Consider the following 14462-nt stretch of genomic DNA (forward strand, 5'->3'; position numbering starts at 1 on the left):
TAAATATCAGCGATCAGACTCGATAATCTAATAGCTTTTCCTCCCCAACTCTTTCGCTTTATCCCTTGCAATGGATCCAGAGCACCACGGATCGGGACTTTTGTTTTTATCAGTGTCAGAGACAAGACGGCGTCTAATTTGAACATTTGGAGAAGAAAAAAAGCGGGTATGCAAAAAATGACGATTAATTCATGAATTAAGATTAAAAATTCAACCTTTCCGTTTGTGCACATACACACACAGAGAAAAAAAAGTACACCGCATTACATTTGACTTGTCCGGAGGGGCGCGGGAGGACAATCAGAAGCAAACGGAAGACAAAAACAGAACTCGGCAGCAACGAACTCGACGACGACGACGACAACCGACCGACCAACAAAACGACGGTGGAGTGGTAAATAAGTTTAATCTCTGCCCTGTATGTTCACATATTTATTTGCAATTTAATTATAGCAATTAAATGTTCGCCGTCTACGTTTGTGTACACTTTTTGCTCAAAGTTTTTATTGCCGGGAATTGTTGTCCTTGTTTCTTCATTGGTGTACGCCCTGTTTTGCCCCTTCGGCGGTGGGACGGAGAAAGAAATGATGGTGCTGTTTTTTTTTGTTCTCTTTCTTTGCGAGAGTGTGCGAGCCGCGAGTTCGTTCCTGTTCCACCGGGCGCTGCTGTTTGATCCTGTTTTGTGCCGTCGAGAACATCTTTCTTTTTTTTCTCTCCTAACTTTGAACGTCGGGAAGACATTTTTTTTCGGGACGCTCAGAAATAAAAACAAATTTTATGGTTGTTTTCAATTAGTTTGTCGGATCAGGTTGGGAACAGAGGATCCTGTGCCGGAATCGCATGGAAAAGTTTTAACGTTACGCCGAACTCACAAACTTATTAATCTACACAGCATACAATGATGTCTACTTTGTCGGTGACGGCGTTACACTTATGGTGTGAGAATGGAAAACGTATTTCTAGGAAAATTCATTATTTTGCATTAGCATATTTTCAATGTGGAAGCAATCCTTTGCCGTTGTCATGGTTAAGAAATCATGGAAGCAATTATTTGAAATTCTCATGAAGTCGTGACAATTATTCATTATTTTGTGAATAAAATGGTCGAATTACTATTCTCACATGAAAGTTTATGGTGAGAAAATGAGTTACTATCTATTTTTTTCCCAGGGTATAACTTTGAACCTTCTCATTCCAGGCCCGTGCGCAGGAATCATCCATGGGGGGGGTTTCAAGGGAAGAGGGGGGTGTCCAAAAGGCGAAAAGGCGCCTCATCCACTATATTGACAATGTAAAACGAATTCTGACAGGCTCGTGTGCAGAAATCATTAAAGGGGGGGGGGGGGGGTTAAATTATGTCAGTTTATAAATTGATAAAAAATTGACAAAAAATATGAATTGTGAAGTTATTTGCACTTTAATATAATAAGTACTCCATTGTTTATGAAACTTGATTTTAAAAAAATTCTTCATGGGGGGAGTTAAACCCCCAAACCCCCCCCCCCCCCCCCCCCCTGCGCACGGGCCTGTCTCATTCCAATGATAATGTGATATATTGTGTGATAAATGATTGAAAATGCAAAACACAAGTATCGAAATACAAGTAAAACTCAAAACTCTTACTTCAAGGGGCAGGTAGGGTAGGTTGAAAAGTCATTCAATTTTTTATTTGTATTTTTTATGGGAAAACATTTCAAGAATATTCTGTAAAATTTTCAAGCCTATCGGAACAAAACTCGGGAAGTTATGGGCCTTTACCCTTACTTATCTCATACTGCGAATTAAAACATTCTGGAGGTGTTTTGTTATGACGAAATACAAAGAAAAGATATGATTTTTGGAAAGTGTTAAACCCTACGCGCTCCCCAGAAAAGTAAATTGTGTCCTACGATTTTATGGACAATAAACTTTAAACGAGTTTTTCTCGAAAGCAGGTTTTGAAAGTCCGTGTCCATCGTCATTCGAAAAGTACTTCTCCATTTTTTTTCAAATTTTTCACACACTTTCTACATGTAAAATACCAGACCCTAAAGTTTACCATTTCGTGTTTTTGTTACTTTGTGAAGGTTTTACAGCTATAAAACGCGAATTAATTCATGAAAAATAGCATTTTGGACTTTAAACACAATAATTTAAAAAAATTAAGAAAAATCAACTAAAACATTGGGCTCTAAAAAACATCTACTATAACTAAGCTGCTTTGATTTGTTGACTTCTGATCAGTCTACGCTGAGATACAGTAGACACCACAAATTATGATTTTTAAAAAGCGTTCTCAAACTTATTTCTCAATATTTTTCCACGAAAAAATTAGGGAATGTGGTTCGAATTATGCTTTGTATAATGCAAAATATTTGAATTTATTTTGCTGAACGATAGCTCTAAAAAAATCACAAAAATAGTGTTTTTTAACGTTGTTGAGTATAACTTCAGGCGTGTTTCTGCTATGATGGTAATGATTGCAACATAAATTTAGGCGTTTTGTTTTAAAATATGAAGATTTCAAATATGAATTAAATGGAATGAAGTAATGAACGTATTTTTCACGCGATTTTAACTAATGTCTCAAATGGTGTACATTTGAATAGCAAAACAATGAAAAGCACGACGTACTTCTTTAAATCAGGATCATTAACAATTAAAATATTATGTTTTTGAAAAACGCCGACACCTAAAATAACGTGTTTACTTGCGTTTATGGTTCCAGTTTTGATTTTGTGTTTCAGAATTTAAACACTTAAACAAACTGCTAGACTGTCGAGTTCTTGCAAATACCACGGATTGATTTTTCCTTTTATGTTTTCAAAACATCGTTTGCAAAATCGTCCTATTTAAAATATTTAGGTGAATCAATACAGCTAGTGTTTTAATATCTATGAAACAAATTAATCAAAGTGGCTAAACAATCTTTTTTTTTTATTAATCTAGCAACAACGGTGACATCAAATATGTAAAAATACATTCAAACAAAATGTAACATTGATGTTTGTCAATTGAAAAGCGTAGCCGTGTTTAGTCATTTATGACGTCAATTTTCGGTTCATTATCTTTATGTTGCCAATTCTCTACCAGTCGGTGGGTAAAACAACACGATTATCAAATGAATATGCATCAAGCTCAAGTAAAAATTTTCAATAGTTCTTGCTTCTCAAAGTCTGCTTTTTGCCATACCATTAATCTATTAAGCAATCTATCACATCAAAGGGCAGAGGGTTCAAAGTGATATCAGGGTAGAAAATTGGAATCACGAGCTTTGAAAGCAATACATTCGTGTGTGTGTGTGTGTAACGTTTTTTTGCACTAACTTTTCTCGGAGATGGCTGAACCGATTTTCACAAACTTAGATTCAAATGAAAGGCCTTGTGGTCCCATACAAAATTCCTGAATATTATTTGGATTCAACATCCGGAGTTATGGGGTAAAATGTGCAAAAAAGTGAAAATATGTGTTCTAACTTTTCTCATAGATGGCGCGACCGATTTTCTCTAACTTAGGTTCAATTGAAAGGTCCTGTGGTGCCATACGTAATTCCTGAATTTCATCCGGATCCGACTTCCGGATCCGGAAATATAGGGTAGAGTGTATTAAAAATTTTATACCATCACTGAAAAGGGTGAAAAATCGTGAAAAGTTTTCTAAATCGACCTCAAATCTTCTCCATTTAACAGTTTTTTCAGTAGACAGTCAAACAAACCGATTCCGGTTATTCTTTTAAGAATCGAAGAAAATTATTTTGAAGAATGCTACAGTATTATATATGATAGTATGATTGATATGAGAAAAGGTATCATCACACCACTAGGTGGATTAAAACAGTTTTTTTTCAGTTTGCAACGAAGTGGCGTGAAAAAACGCACGTAAACAAGTTTCGGTCTATACTACATGACCACTACCTGAATCGGGAAGTTAGCTCAGAGAGAAAAGAAAATTGATTTGGAAGTGGATAGAACTACTTTTTCCAGTGTTGACTATGATTAAACACTGAAAACTTTCGGAAATGCGTAAATGTGAGTTCGATTTGTTTTTAATTGAAGTACATTTTCGAGCAGAAATCAGTGTAACGTTGACATTTTCAATACAAGAAATCGAATACTATTTATTTTGAATGCTTTACTCGCGGGTTTTTGAAAAATGGTGAAATGGAATATGGTGATCTAAGTATAGTGTTCCTTTCTGAATATATATTTGTTTTCGAACAATGAATTAAGATCGACATTACTTCCTCGGTGCCAAAACTTTTTCTTCCAGTTTTCTGTTACGATTTTCCATTGAATTTGCCTTAAGGGTTACACCACTGTAGAATTTTCAAAAAATCGTAATTTTTTTTTTTCATTGTAAAAGATCATGTATGATCTTAAAAATAATATTCCAAAAGATGAAAAGCGGGAAAAATTTCTAGACGTCTTAATTTCGAGTATAAGACACGATCTTACAGCACCGAAAACTTTAAACGCGTTTATCTCAGAACCACGTTTTTTGAGCTGGTCGGAAACATAAGTCAAGTAAATTTTGACCAATCGATTCAAAAAATTTACAGAATATTCTCGATAGTTATCTCCACATAGGTACGTAGGGGTTTTTGTTTTGAAAATTGTGAATATTTTTTTTATGGACAATTTTGTTATTTTCAAAGGGCTGCCATTTTACAAAAAATCAAATAATTAAAAAACCCCTACACTACCTATATGCACACTTTAATATGACATTAGAAAATGTTTTGTTTTTTGTTCTAGATCGAAAATTTCATGAGCTGAATTTCCGGCCGTCAAAATGCAGCACTTTCGCGAAAATGCCGCCAAGCCGCAATTTTGTTTTTCAATTTTTAAAACTGATCATTTTTTTGTACCTAAATATACATATAAAAAAGTGCTTTATCCAAAGTCCGGATTACTCCATTTTTTGGATCCCAAAATAATTTCCAACAAAAAAAGTCCTTCTCTTTTTTTTCTACAGTGGTGTAACCCCCTAAGATCGGGGGCATCCAAGAATTCTCTGGAAAAAAGAAATCAGTATATGAACGCGTAGCTTTTGAGTGCTGTATGTTCTCGTAGTACTAGAGTTCCGCATACTGAGGTAATGTCTGTTGAAGTTCTTGTCCATCCAAAACCTCATAATAACACAGATCTTGAGGTCTACCAACGATACCAATGACATTAGCGAGTTTCTTTTTTGTGGTCCATACTCGTTGTATCACATTCAATTAATTGAATCATTGTGATGAGTTATGAGGTAATGCTTGTTCATCCGAAAACTACTTGGAGTATAAGCCTTAATATCTACCAGCCTATCCTAGTTAACTACCAAGATCCTTGCACACGGTTCATGTTCTTGATACCACATGCAAAGTATTAGCTTATTGTGAATATTCTAGGTCATCCAAAAACTTGGAGTTCAGGCCTTAAGATCTACCAACATAAAAAACTGCAATAATGAACTTATTGATCACGGTCTATATTCATGATGATACTTACAATTAAGAGGTTTTTTGTAGATGCTCTGGGTCACCTAAAAACTAGCTGGAGCTTTGATTTTAAGATCTACCAGCACAAAGAACTGGGTTAACGAACTTTTTGTTCTGGGCTCATACTCGTGATACCACATACAATTAATAGGCCTACTGTAAATGAACTACGCCATCCAAAAACTACCTGCAGTTCAAACCGTAAGATCTACCAGAATAACTAAGTGCATTAAAAAACTTAATCTTCATGCTTCATACTCGTGATTCACTGAAGTCCTTGGATGACTTGGACTATTCCTGAAACAGATCAGAATAGACAAGTAAGCATTATGTAGCAGCATGACTATGAACAACATTGAGAAGTTATTCATAAACTGTTGATTGCGCGCGAGGATCTCAAGACCTGTTTTCACTTAAGGTCTTGCAAACAAAAAATAGAGATTTAAAGGATCCACATTGTTTGAAGGCGTCATACTATTCCTTGGTACGGCCATTGCTGATGATGCCAGTTTAGTATGGAGTCTATATCAACTCGTTTGGAACTTGCGGATTGAGCCTGTTAAAAAAGATTTATTCGGCTTGCGCTAACAGATCCTCCCCTGGTGAAATCCCTGTTGGATCTGCCACCGTACCCTGATCGATGTCGCCTGTTAGGGCTTGACACCCTGGAACGACGAAGGAAGATTCAACAAGCTGCGTTTGTGGCGAAGATTATCAACGGCGAAATCGACTCTCCAAAGATCCTGTCTCTCATCGACTTCCGGGTTTCACAACGAACTCTACGATCTACAACGAAGATTCCACCGGACATCGTTTGGAGCCAACGAACCTATTGCAGCGTGTGTTCGAACTTTCTCTCTAGTTGAAAATTTATTCGATTTTGGTGATTCATCGCATAAGTTTGTTCAGCAAGTGTCGCAATCCTCGATTTTATAACTTGACCTTATATTCATTAAGACTTTTATTGTCAGATGAATCAAGCAAACAAATAAACAAATAAGTGTACTGTATTTTAATTTGTGCTGTATTTTTCCACTTCAAGGTACTGTATTTTTCTCATTAAAAAATAAATACAGAGTTTGAAGTACAACGCATTGCATTTCGATTTGCGGCAATAGAAAACGTCAGCAAAGCAACACATAACGAATACAAACAACAAATTGTAATGTCATGTGATTGTAACCTGCATACAACAATTTTTTCATTATTCATTCTTGCTCAGAGCGCGTCACAAGAACTAAATAAAAATCATTATCAAAAATATCTCAAAAATGTTTGATGAATAATTCGTGCATTTTTTAGTTTTTATCGAGTTTAATAATGCCTTAAAAAAGGGAATAAGGAGAACTGAAAATAAATCATCTGATAATTATATTCTCTTAATGATTTGTTTAGTTTTGTTAAGACGTTGAGCCGTTTTATGTTTGATGAATATCTAATGAAGAAATAAGATTGAAAAATGATATGCGAATAAAACTATGTTATGAAACCCGCAAAAAAAGTTATTGCAGAGACGGAACTCGAACTCGTAGCTACCTCCTATCCGGGGAGATCGTTCTTCCAATTGAACTATCCTGCATGGGAAGCACACGATGAAACAGATTAATTGATGGCTGAAACTGCTGGTGGAGGGGTTGCTATAGAGATATGAATACAATTTGAACAGTTTGGCACCCGAGCACAGCTGAACATGATCGGTTCTTCTATTCAATTAAGCTGTTTCTTCGTGTGTTTCATATGTAAGAGAGTTTAAGGACTAGTTTCTTCAAAAATATGTTTTTACCTTTTTTTATATATATAAAAAATAGGTATAGAATTCGCTCAAACTTTCGAAAAAATTTCCGAGGCCCGGAGGGCCGAATGTCATATACCAATCGATTCAGCTCGACGAACTGAGCAAATGTCTGTGTGTGTCTGTATGTGTGTTGTCAACTAAGAGGTCGAGATCTCAGAGATGGCTGGACCGATTTTGATCAAACTAGTCGCAAATGAAAGGTCTCCCCGTCACCCAGAACGCTATTGAATGATTTTGAGATCGGATGTTTACTTTTTGAGTTATACGAAGTTTTATTTCAAAATTTTCAGTTTTTTGACAGTATCTGTCACATTTGACCTTGAAAACAGAATATGTTTCCAGACTTAGATTTCGTTCGGTAATACCTATCCAACAAGCCATAGATTGTTAAAATCCGTCCATTTTTAACGGAGATATCGATATTTTTGTGTAAGCCTTATTCCAGTAGAAGGAATTTTGAGCGCTGTATGAAAAAGCAATGCTTGGGAGCAACATGAAACACGATTTTTTATACTGTTACATATAATTGTTTCTAAGTACCAAAAAGACTGTGTACAGCATCCTTTTTTATGACAATTTGCCTCGGACCAATTTTAGCACGGTTCATTTTTGGCAACATAATCTTTCGAATATGGCATATGTAAACCAGATGATATCAGCATTATCGAGTTGGAAGTAATTCCATAATTATATTGATTTAAACTATTTACAGCAATAAATGCTGGAAGAACATGACTTCCATATACCATACGACTCAGTTCGTCGAGATCAGCAAATGCGTGTGTGACAAATAATTTCACTCAATTTTCTCGGAGATGGTTAAACCGTTTTCTACAAACTCAGATTCATATGAAAAGTCATATACTCCCAAACAAGGTTCTTGAATTACGTTTGGATCCGACTTCTGATTGCGGAACCACAGGATGATATGTGAAACGAAATTAAAATAATGCAATTAATTTTTCTCGTAGATGGCTGAACCGATCTAAGATTCAAATGAAATCTAAGAATCATCTATGATTCAAATGAGAGGTCTTAAAATCCTATAAAACCTCTTACTTTTTAGTCAGATCCGACTTCTGGTTTAGAAAATGCAGGATGATTAGTATAAAAATGTTTATTTCACATAAATTAATCGGGTTTATCGGGTTTGCAGATTTGGATAGTCGATTAACAAATAAATTTATTTCAGTTTGAGCGGTATTCGTTTTTGGATTCCGAATGTACCCCCAAATTTTAATTCGCACTACAATTTCTCAAAGATGTCTACACACTGCTCAGGTGAATTTAACTGATTTCGGCTACACCGATTTTAGAATTCCGGTTCCAGTATCGAATCGATTCTCAAAGCTCAATCATTTTCTCAAAAAAGACCAAATCGAACTTCAAAAACTTGGTGAATTTTATCCGATTCTGGAATTACAGATGATGAGTTTATAAATTTCATGTAAATTGTTTGGCGTAATAATTTATGGCCATTCGAATAATTTTGGGCTATGCTAATTCCTGAATACCGGCTCTGGAAGTGCCATAAATAATGACGAAAAACTCTAAAGTGGAACTTACTTCGACATCTCATGGAATGTTCAATCGATTGTCGCACGCTAAGATTGAAATTCGATATGTTTTGCAGTTTCGGCATTACAGGGTAATGAGTGATTAAAATCTAAATTTGCCGTTTAAAACGATGATAATTTAAAAAATGTCATGAGAACTAAGACACCTAAGAATATCCATGCAAAAAACACATGCGGATTGATAAAAAAAGGTATCATCTCACTGCTAGGTGGATTAATCACGTTTTTTTTAATTCCACTTATTGTTTAAACAATATTTCAAAATTATACTATTTAAAGATAAAAGTACTGACATTAAACTCCATAAAATTTTTTTTTTATTTTTTTCAATATGGTGGCTCTTTCTTGGAAATCAATCGTCAGAAAACAAAAAGCAAACCAGTTTCATTTTCTGCTTTGGAATACGAGTGACACACAGTTGAAAAAACATGGTATCAAAAAAAAAGTCGACCAAAGTTTTTATTCGTGACAAATCGTGCCTGGGCGCGCATCATCGCCCCTTTTTCTACAAACTTTTCGGTCGCGTGTTCCTTCGCGACTAATTTTATATTATTTTGAAGAGTATTTTTTTTATTTTGAAAATTGTTTGGAAGAACCTGGCTTTAGTTGGCGAAGCAATTTCCCTGGATAGGAGCTAGTTACGGGTACGAGTCCTATCTCTGCGGTAACTTTTTCTCTTTTTCTCGTTAGATACTAATCAAATTTATTGGCTTTTGTTGTTCACTCACTATTTTTTGTAAGAATGTGTATTGCAAAAGTACTGTTTTTTTTCAAAAACGATGTACTGTATTTTCTTGAATTTTATGCCAAATGTACTGTTTTTAAAAAAAAATATACGAGCATTAGGCTTGGTCTATTAATTGTCCACAACAACTCAATTTTTGGAATAGTAGCTTCGATTGTCGCATGACCAAAGGACCTAACAGCCTTTATTTGTGCACTATCTCTCTTTCGATTGTTATGAAATCGTTATAAAAATAGCATCATCAAAATCAAAATCATATTGATTAATGAAATAATTTGTTATGAAATGAATTCTCCAAATACTTTGCAACAGTGATTTACTTGGCAGAATGCTGAACGGCAGCAGTAGCAAAACTTACACTCTCAGATTTCCTTTTTGATTCAATTTGATCGTCTCAGATTTAAGGCATAAACAATTTACAAAGTGCTTACTTAAAGAAAATAAAACATTCAAACTCGTTGAAATTCTGAAAGTTTCTCCAGCTTGGACGAATGACGAGCAAATAAATATTTTAAAAAGTTTTATTTGCACTAGAGAAACGTCCCCAGCTTTCAGGCACACACACACAAACACACGCCCATCCAGACACGAGTTCCCCGAAGGCAAAACCCGGTCAAGCAACAGACGATGTGAATCTCATCTCATTTCGCTCCAGCGGCGCTCCTGTCGTATTTTGTCAGAAACGGAATTGCATTTCGGTCGGCTGAACTGTTTTATGTGAGTTGCTCAAATTAATTTCTTACTACATATGTACATAAGTTCCGCTGGGTAGAACTGAGTATGTAGGTACTGTCAAAACCGTTGAAGACCACCGAGGGAAATTATTTCCGTCGTACCCGCGGAGAAGGAAGAAATGGGGAAACCGACAAACGAACGGTCGATTTTCCCAATCGTCGCCCGAGCCCCGGTTGGGCAAAATCTTCTTTGTTCCGCACATTTAATTGTTCGTTTCCCTGCGGATTGCGGATTCAATAATGGGCGTCGTTTGGGGACCAATAATTGCAATGCTAAGGAAACTTACCGAATACTTTCCCGGCACATAGATTGGCTGGCTGTGACTGTTGGGCAGTCCACCGTGGCATGAGTTCCCCCGGTGGCCAGCCCGATGTGCTCCACTTCCGCCGGAAGAACTATGCGGACTTCGCTCGGACCAGGTTCGCAGCCGTGCGTCCTCCAGTGCGGCCAGTACTTCCCCAAACGGTGCCATCAGCATTTCACAGTACACCGACGCTAGTCCTTCCAGATGCCCTCGGCCTCCGTCCTGCGTAGATCAAAAACGAAAAAAAAAACAGAAAGAACCAAGTTAGATGAATGTTTTTCCCCAGTTTTGGCATTGTTCAGTTTGGATGATAAATGTCTGTCGAGCCAACCGTTGGCACGCTAATGTAGCAGGGTGACCAAATTTAATCAAGCGCATAAAGTGCTGCTTCTGAGTTTGTTAACAACCGAGCGCAGATGGGCATTCATTCTGGTGCATGTGCATGTGCATGTGCAGCGTTGATTTCCGCTGCATTTCGGCGGCAGCTGTTGTCGTATGCCAAAATGCACCGCCCTTTAGACCATTAGGCAGAGAGAGAGAGAAAAAAAAACTTTAGAAAACACAGCAACGTTGGAATGGCAAGAACAAAGCCAAAACAAATTGAAATATAATGCATGATTTGATGTGAGGTACCAGGTAAGGTAAGGTAAGGTAAGGTAAGGTACCCGTCCGGAGCTGGATGGTGATGGCTCTGACAGCGGGAAATTTGAACCACGTTCAAAGGGAACCTAAGCCGGCAAAACTTTTGGGAATCACCCCCCTTTCGGTGTTCCCCGGCAGGCCGTAAAGAAAGCATGAGGACAGAGAATGAGTGCGATTGCAAAATTTTAACCCTGACAGCAGCTAGTGGCTCGAGCAGTGTTGCCAGTGGCCATGTCGGAGGAACGAATGAAATGGGGTAATTTACAATAGAAATACGGTTGGTCTGGAAACGAAAATTGTTACAATCATTTACCAGTTATTAATTTTTTTTTTTCATAAATACGTTTATTTCTTAAGGCAATTTACATAAGTTTTTCTTCGCCGTATCATCACTTTTACATAGAATTCTTAACCTAATATAATACTACTATAGTCACAGCGATTTGAGTTTAATAAAACATATTCCTCTTAATTTTTAAATATCATATTAGCTATTTCGTTATTTATTATTCAATCTACTTAAGAACATTATTTGAACCAAGCGATTAACTGCTATAAATTATAAGATAAGTTTAAATTTTTATACATTTTGTTGTTGATTTCGTAATCTATTTTGAGTTTGTTCATTTTTATTAAAATTTTGCTATTGGATGAACTAATGGACGCAGTAGGAGTCAAAACTAACCCTCAAAAGGGTCAATTATTAAATTGAAACTTCAATTTTCTTTATGAAATGATAAAGAAGTTTCATGTAAGAAAGGTCACGACAAGCAAGAATGTCTCGAACTGGGACATTGGATAGTCTACCTTGAGTACGCAAGGAATTTATTAGTTGAGATCTGACATCACGATACTCCACGCATGTCCAAACGACATGATCAATATCGCGATAGCCTTTGCCACAAGCACAATGATTAGTTTCGGAAAGTCCAATTCGAAGGAGATGTGCATCTAACGTGTAGTGATTGGACATGAGTCTGGACATCAAACGTATGAAGTCCCTACTCACATCCAGCCCCTTGAACCATGCCTTTGTCGATATTATAGGAATAAATGAGTGCATCCACCGACCCAGATCATCTTTATCCCAAGAAGCTGGCCAGCTGGCAATTGTTCTTTGGCGGGACGCGCTATAGAATTCGTTGAAAGCAATCGGGCTCTCATAAATTTCACCCTCAATAGCACCATGTTTGGCTAGAATATCGGCTCTTTCATTGCCTGGAATGGAGCAATGAGCCTTTACCAGTTATTAATGTACACTGAAAATAACAAAGGGTACATTTTGCTACCTTGTGAACGAGTTTCAGAACTGTGTAGTAGGTCATCAGACTTCACATACTAGGATTGACATGAAACTTTGAACACACCTTTAATATGATAAACCATTTATTATGCACGGAGCACGGATGGACAGAGTAATCCGACTCAAAACTTATCAGGTGTACAACTTTGCTTCCGTCGTTTTATTTCAAAAATTAAAAGCTTTATTGCGAAAAAGTGCTTACAGATGTATTTGTTTATTTGCTTTATTATTTAAAGTACAACTTTCTCTCATCTTTCTGGCAATTTTCTGATCCCGGCTCAAAAAAAGGAGTACTCTTTTGACGCTATCCATCAAGCAAACTAATTTTTCTAACTCTTCGAAGGATTGAAAATGTTGATCTGCCAGGCCGTGTGCCATCGAACGGAATAGGTGGAAGTCAGACGGGGCCACATCTGGGAAATACGGCGGGTGGGGCAAGACTTCCCATTTCAGCGATTCCAGCTTCTTTTTGACCACTTTTGCGACGTGAGACCAAGCATTGTCGTGTTGGAGGATGACTTTGTCATGTCGCTCTTGATATTGTGGCCGCGTTTCTTTTAGCGCGCGACTAAGGCGCATCAGCTGCGTTTGGTAGCGATCTCCTGTGATGGTTTCACCCGGTTTTGAGATCTCGTAGTAAATCACACCGATCTGATCCCACTATATACAAATCATAACCTTGGCACCGTGAATATTCGGTTTTGCCTTCGACGAAGTAGCATGCCCGGGCTTTCCCCATGATTTTCTGCGTTTAAGATTATCGTATCGAATCCACTTTTCATCACCGGTTACGATTCGATGTAACAACCCTTTACGATTTTGTCTTTGGAGCAGTTGCTCACATACAAATAGACGGCACTCGATGTCCCTCGGTTTCAACTCGTACGGCACCCAGTTTCCTTCTTTCTGAATCATGCCCAGGGCCTTGAGACGTTTTGAAATGGCTTGCTCCTTGCTTGGGCCTTGAGACGTTTTGAAATGACTCACTCCCAACGATTCGGCAAGCTCTTCTTGGGTTTGGCACGAATCTTCATCAAGCAATGCTTCTAGTTGTTCATCTTTGAAGGTTTTTTCTCTTCCACCACCATGTTTATCTTCGACATCGAAATTACCATTTTTGAAACCACTCCCGACACATTCTTTTACTCAGAGCAGCATAACCGTAAGTTTCTGAGAGCATTCGATGCGCTTCAGCTGCATTTTTTTTTTGAATTGTAACAGAAAAATAAAGCTTCCCGCAAATGGCGAGAATTGGGCATATAATCAGACATTTTCGAGCGTGAATAATATGAAAACAAGAACAACTGTCACTGAAATGGCGATGACGATTCGTTAGGCACTGTACACACTCACTTTAAAGGTATTATCATCTTGGTATTTGGACCAGCCTCAGCCGGTACAGCCACCTATCGGAAAACGGAAGCAAAGTTGTACACCTGATACTTTTAAAATGGGTGCATAATTTTTTGTATGTACTTTTTCCATATCGTTGAAGCAATTCAAAAGCTGTTATTTGTACAAAATTAGTGTCAAAAATTCAAGGTACTTCTTCAAGAACCAACCGGATCAAATCTAATTAAAAACAAAGTGTGGCTTTAATTTTCTAAAAAATTCTATTTTAAAATCAAACCTAAAGTCCAGGTTCGGTTTTAATTTGATTCGTGTGAATTAAAAAGAGAAGAATTCACTCAATTCATAATAAAACTCGTTTCATTTCTTCCAAGAAATAGCCGTTCTCGAGAAATGCAGATTACGATATTTTTCCACAACACTTCCCTACAATTAACAGAGCACAATACTTAAAAGAATCGACACAATTCAGCAAGAATATGAGTTTTTTGAATTTCTTTTGAATTTGTCTATAAACCATTTTCTGGTCAATAATTTGTCACATTCTAAT

At 37.0% G+C, this 14462-nt stretch overlaps 1 protein-coding gene across 4 annotated transcripts in view; it reads right to left on the minus strand.

Annotated features, from left to right (window-relative positions):
- Nucleotides 1–14462, minus strand: part of LOC131440264 (sterile alpha motif domain-containing protein 5) — a 657981-nt gene that overhangs the window by 165460 nt on the left and 478059 nt on the right. For all 4 annotated transcript variants that reach the window (XR_009231365.1, XR_009231364.1, XM_058611383.1 and 1 more), the window contains exon 3: nt 10600–10839. Coding sequence is in view for 2 of the 4 variants with exons in the window: in XM_058611383.1 (XP_058467366.1) it covers nt 10600–10839 (240 nt within the window). In the remaining 2 variants the exon portion in view is untranslated. The remainder of the gene's footprint in view (nt 1–10599; nt 10840–14462) is intronic.

This window comes from Malaya genurostris, chromosome 1 (assembly GCF_030247185.1).
Source record: "Malaya genurostris strain Urasoe2022 chromosome 1, Malgen_1.1, whole genome shotgun sequence".
NCBI lineage: Eukaryota > Metazoa > Arthropoda > Insecta > Diptera > Culicidae > Malaya > Malaya genurostris.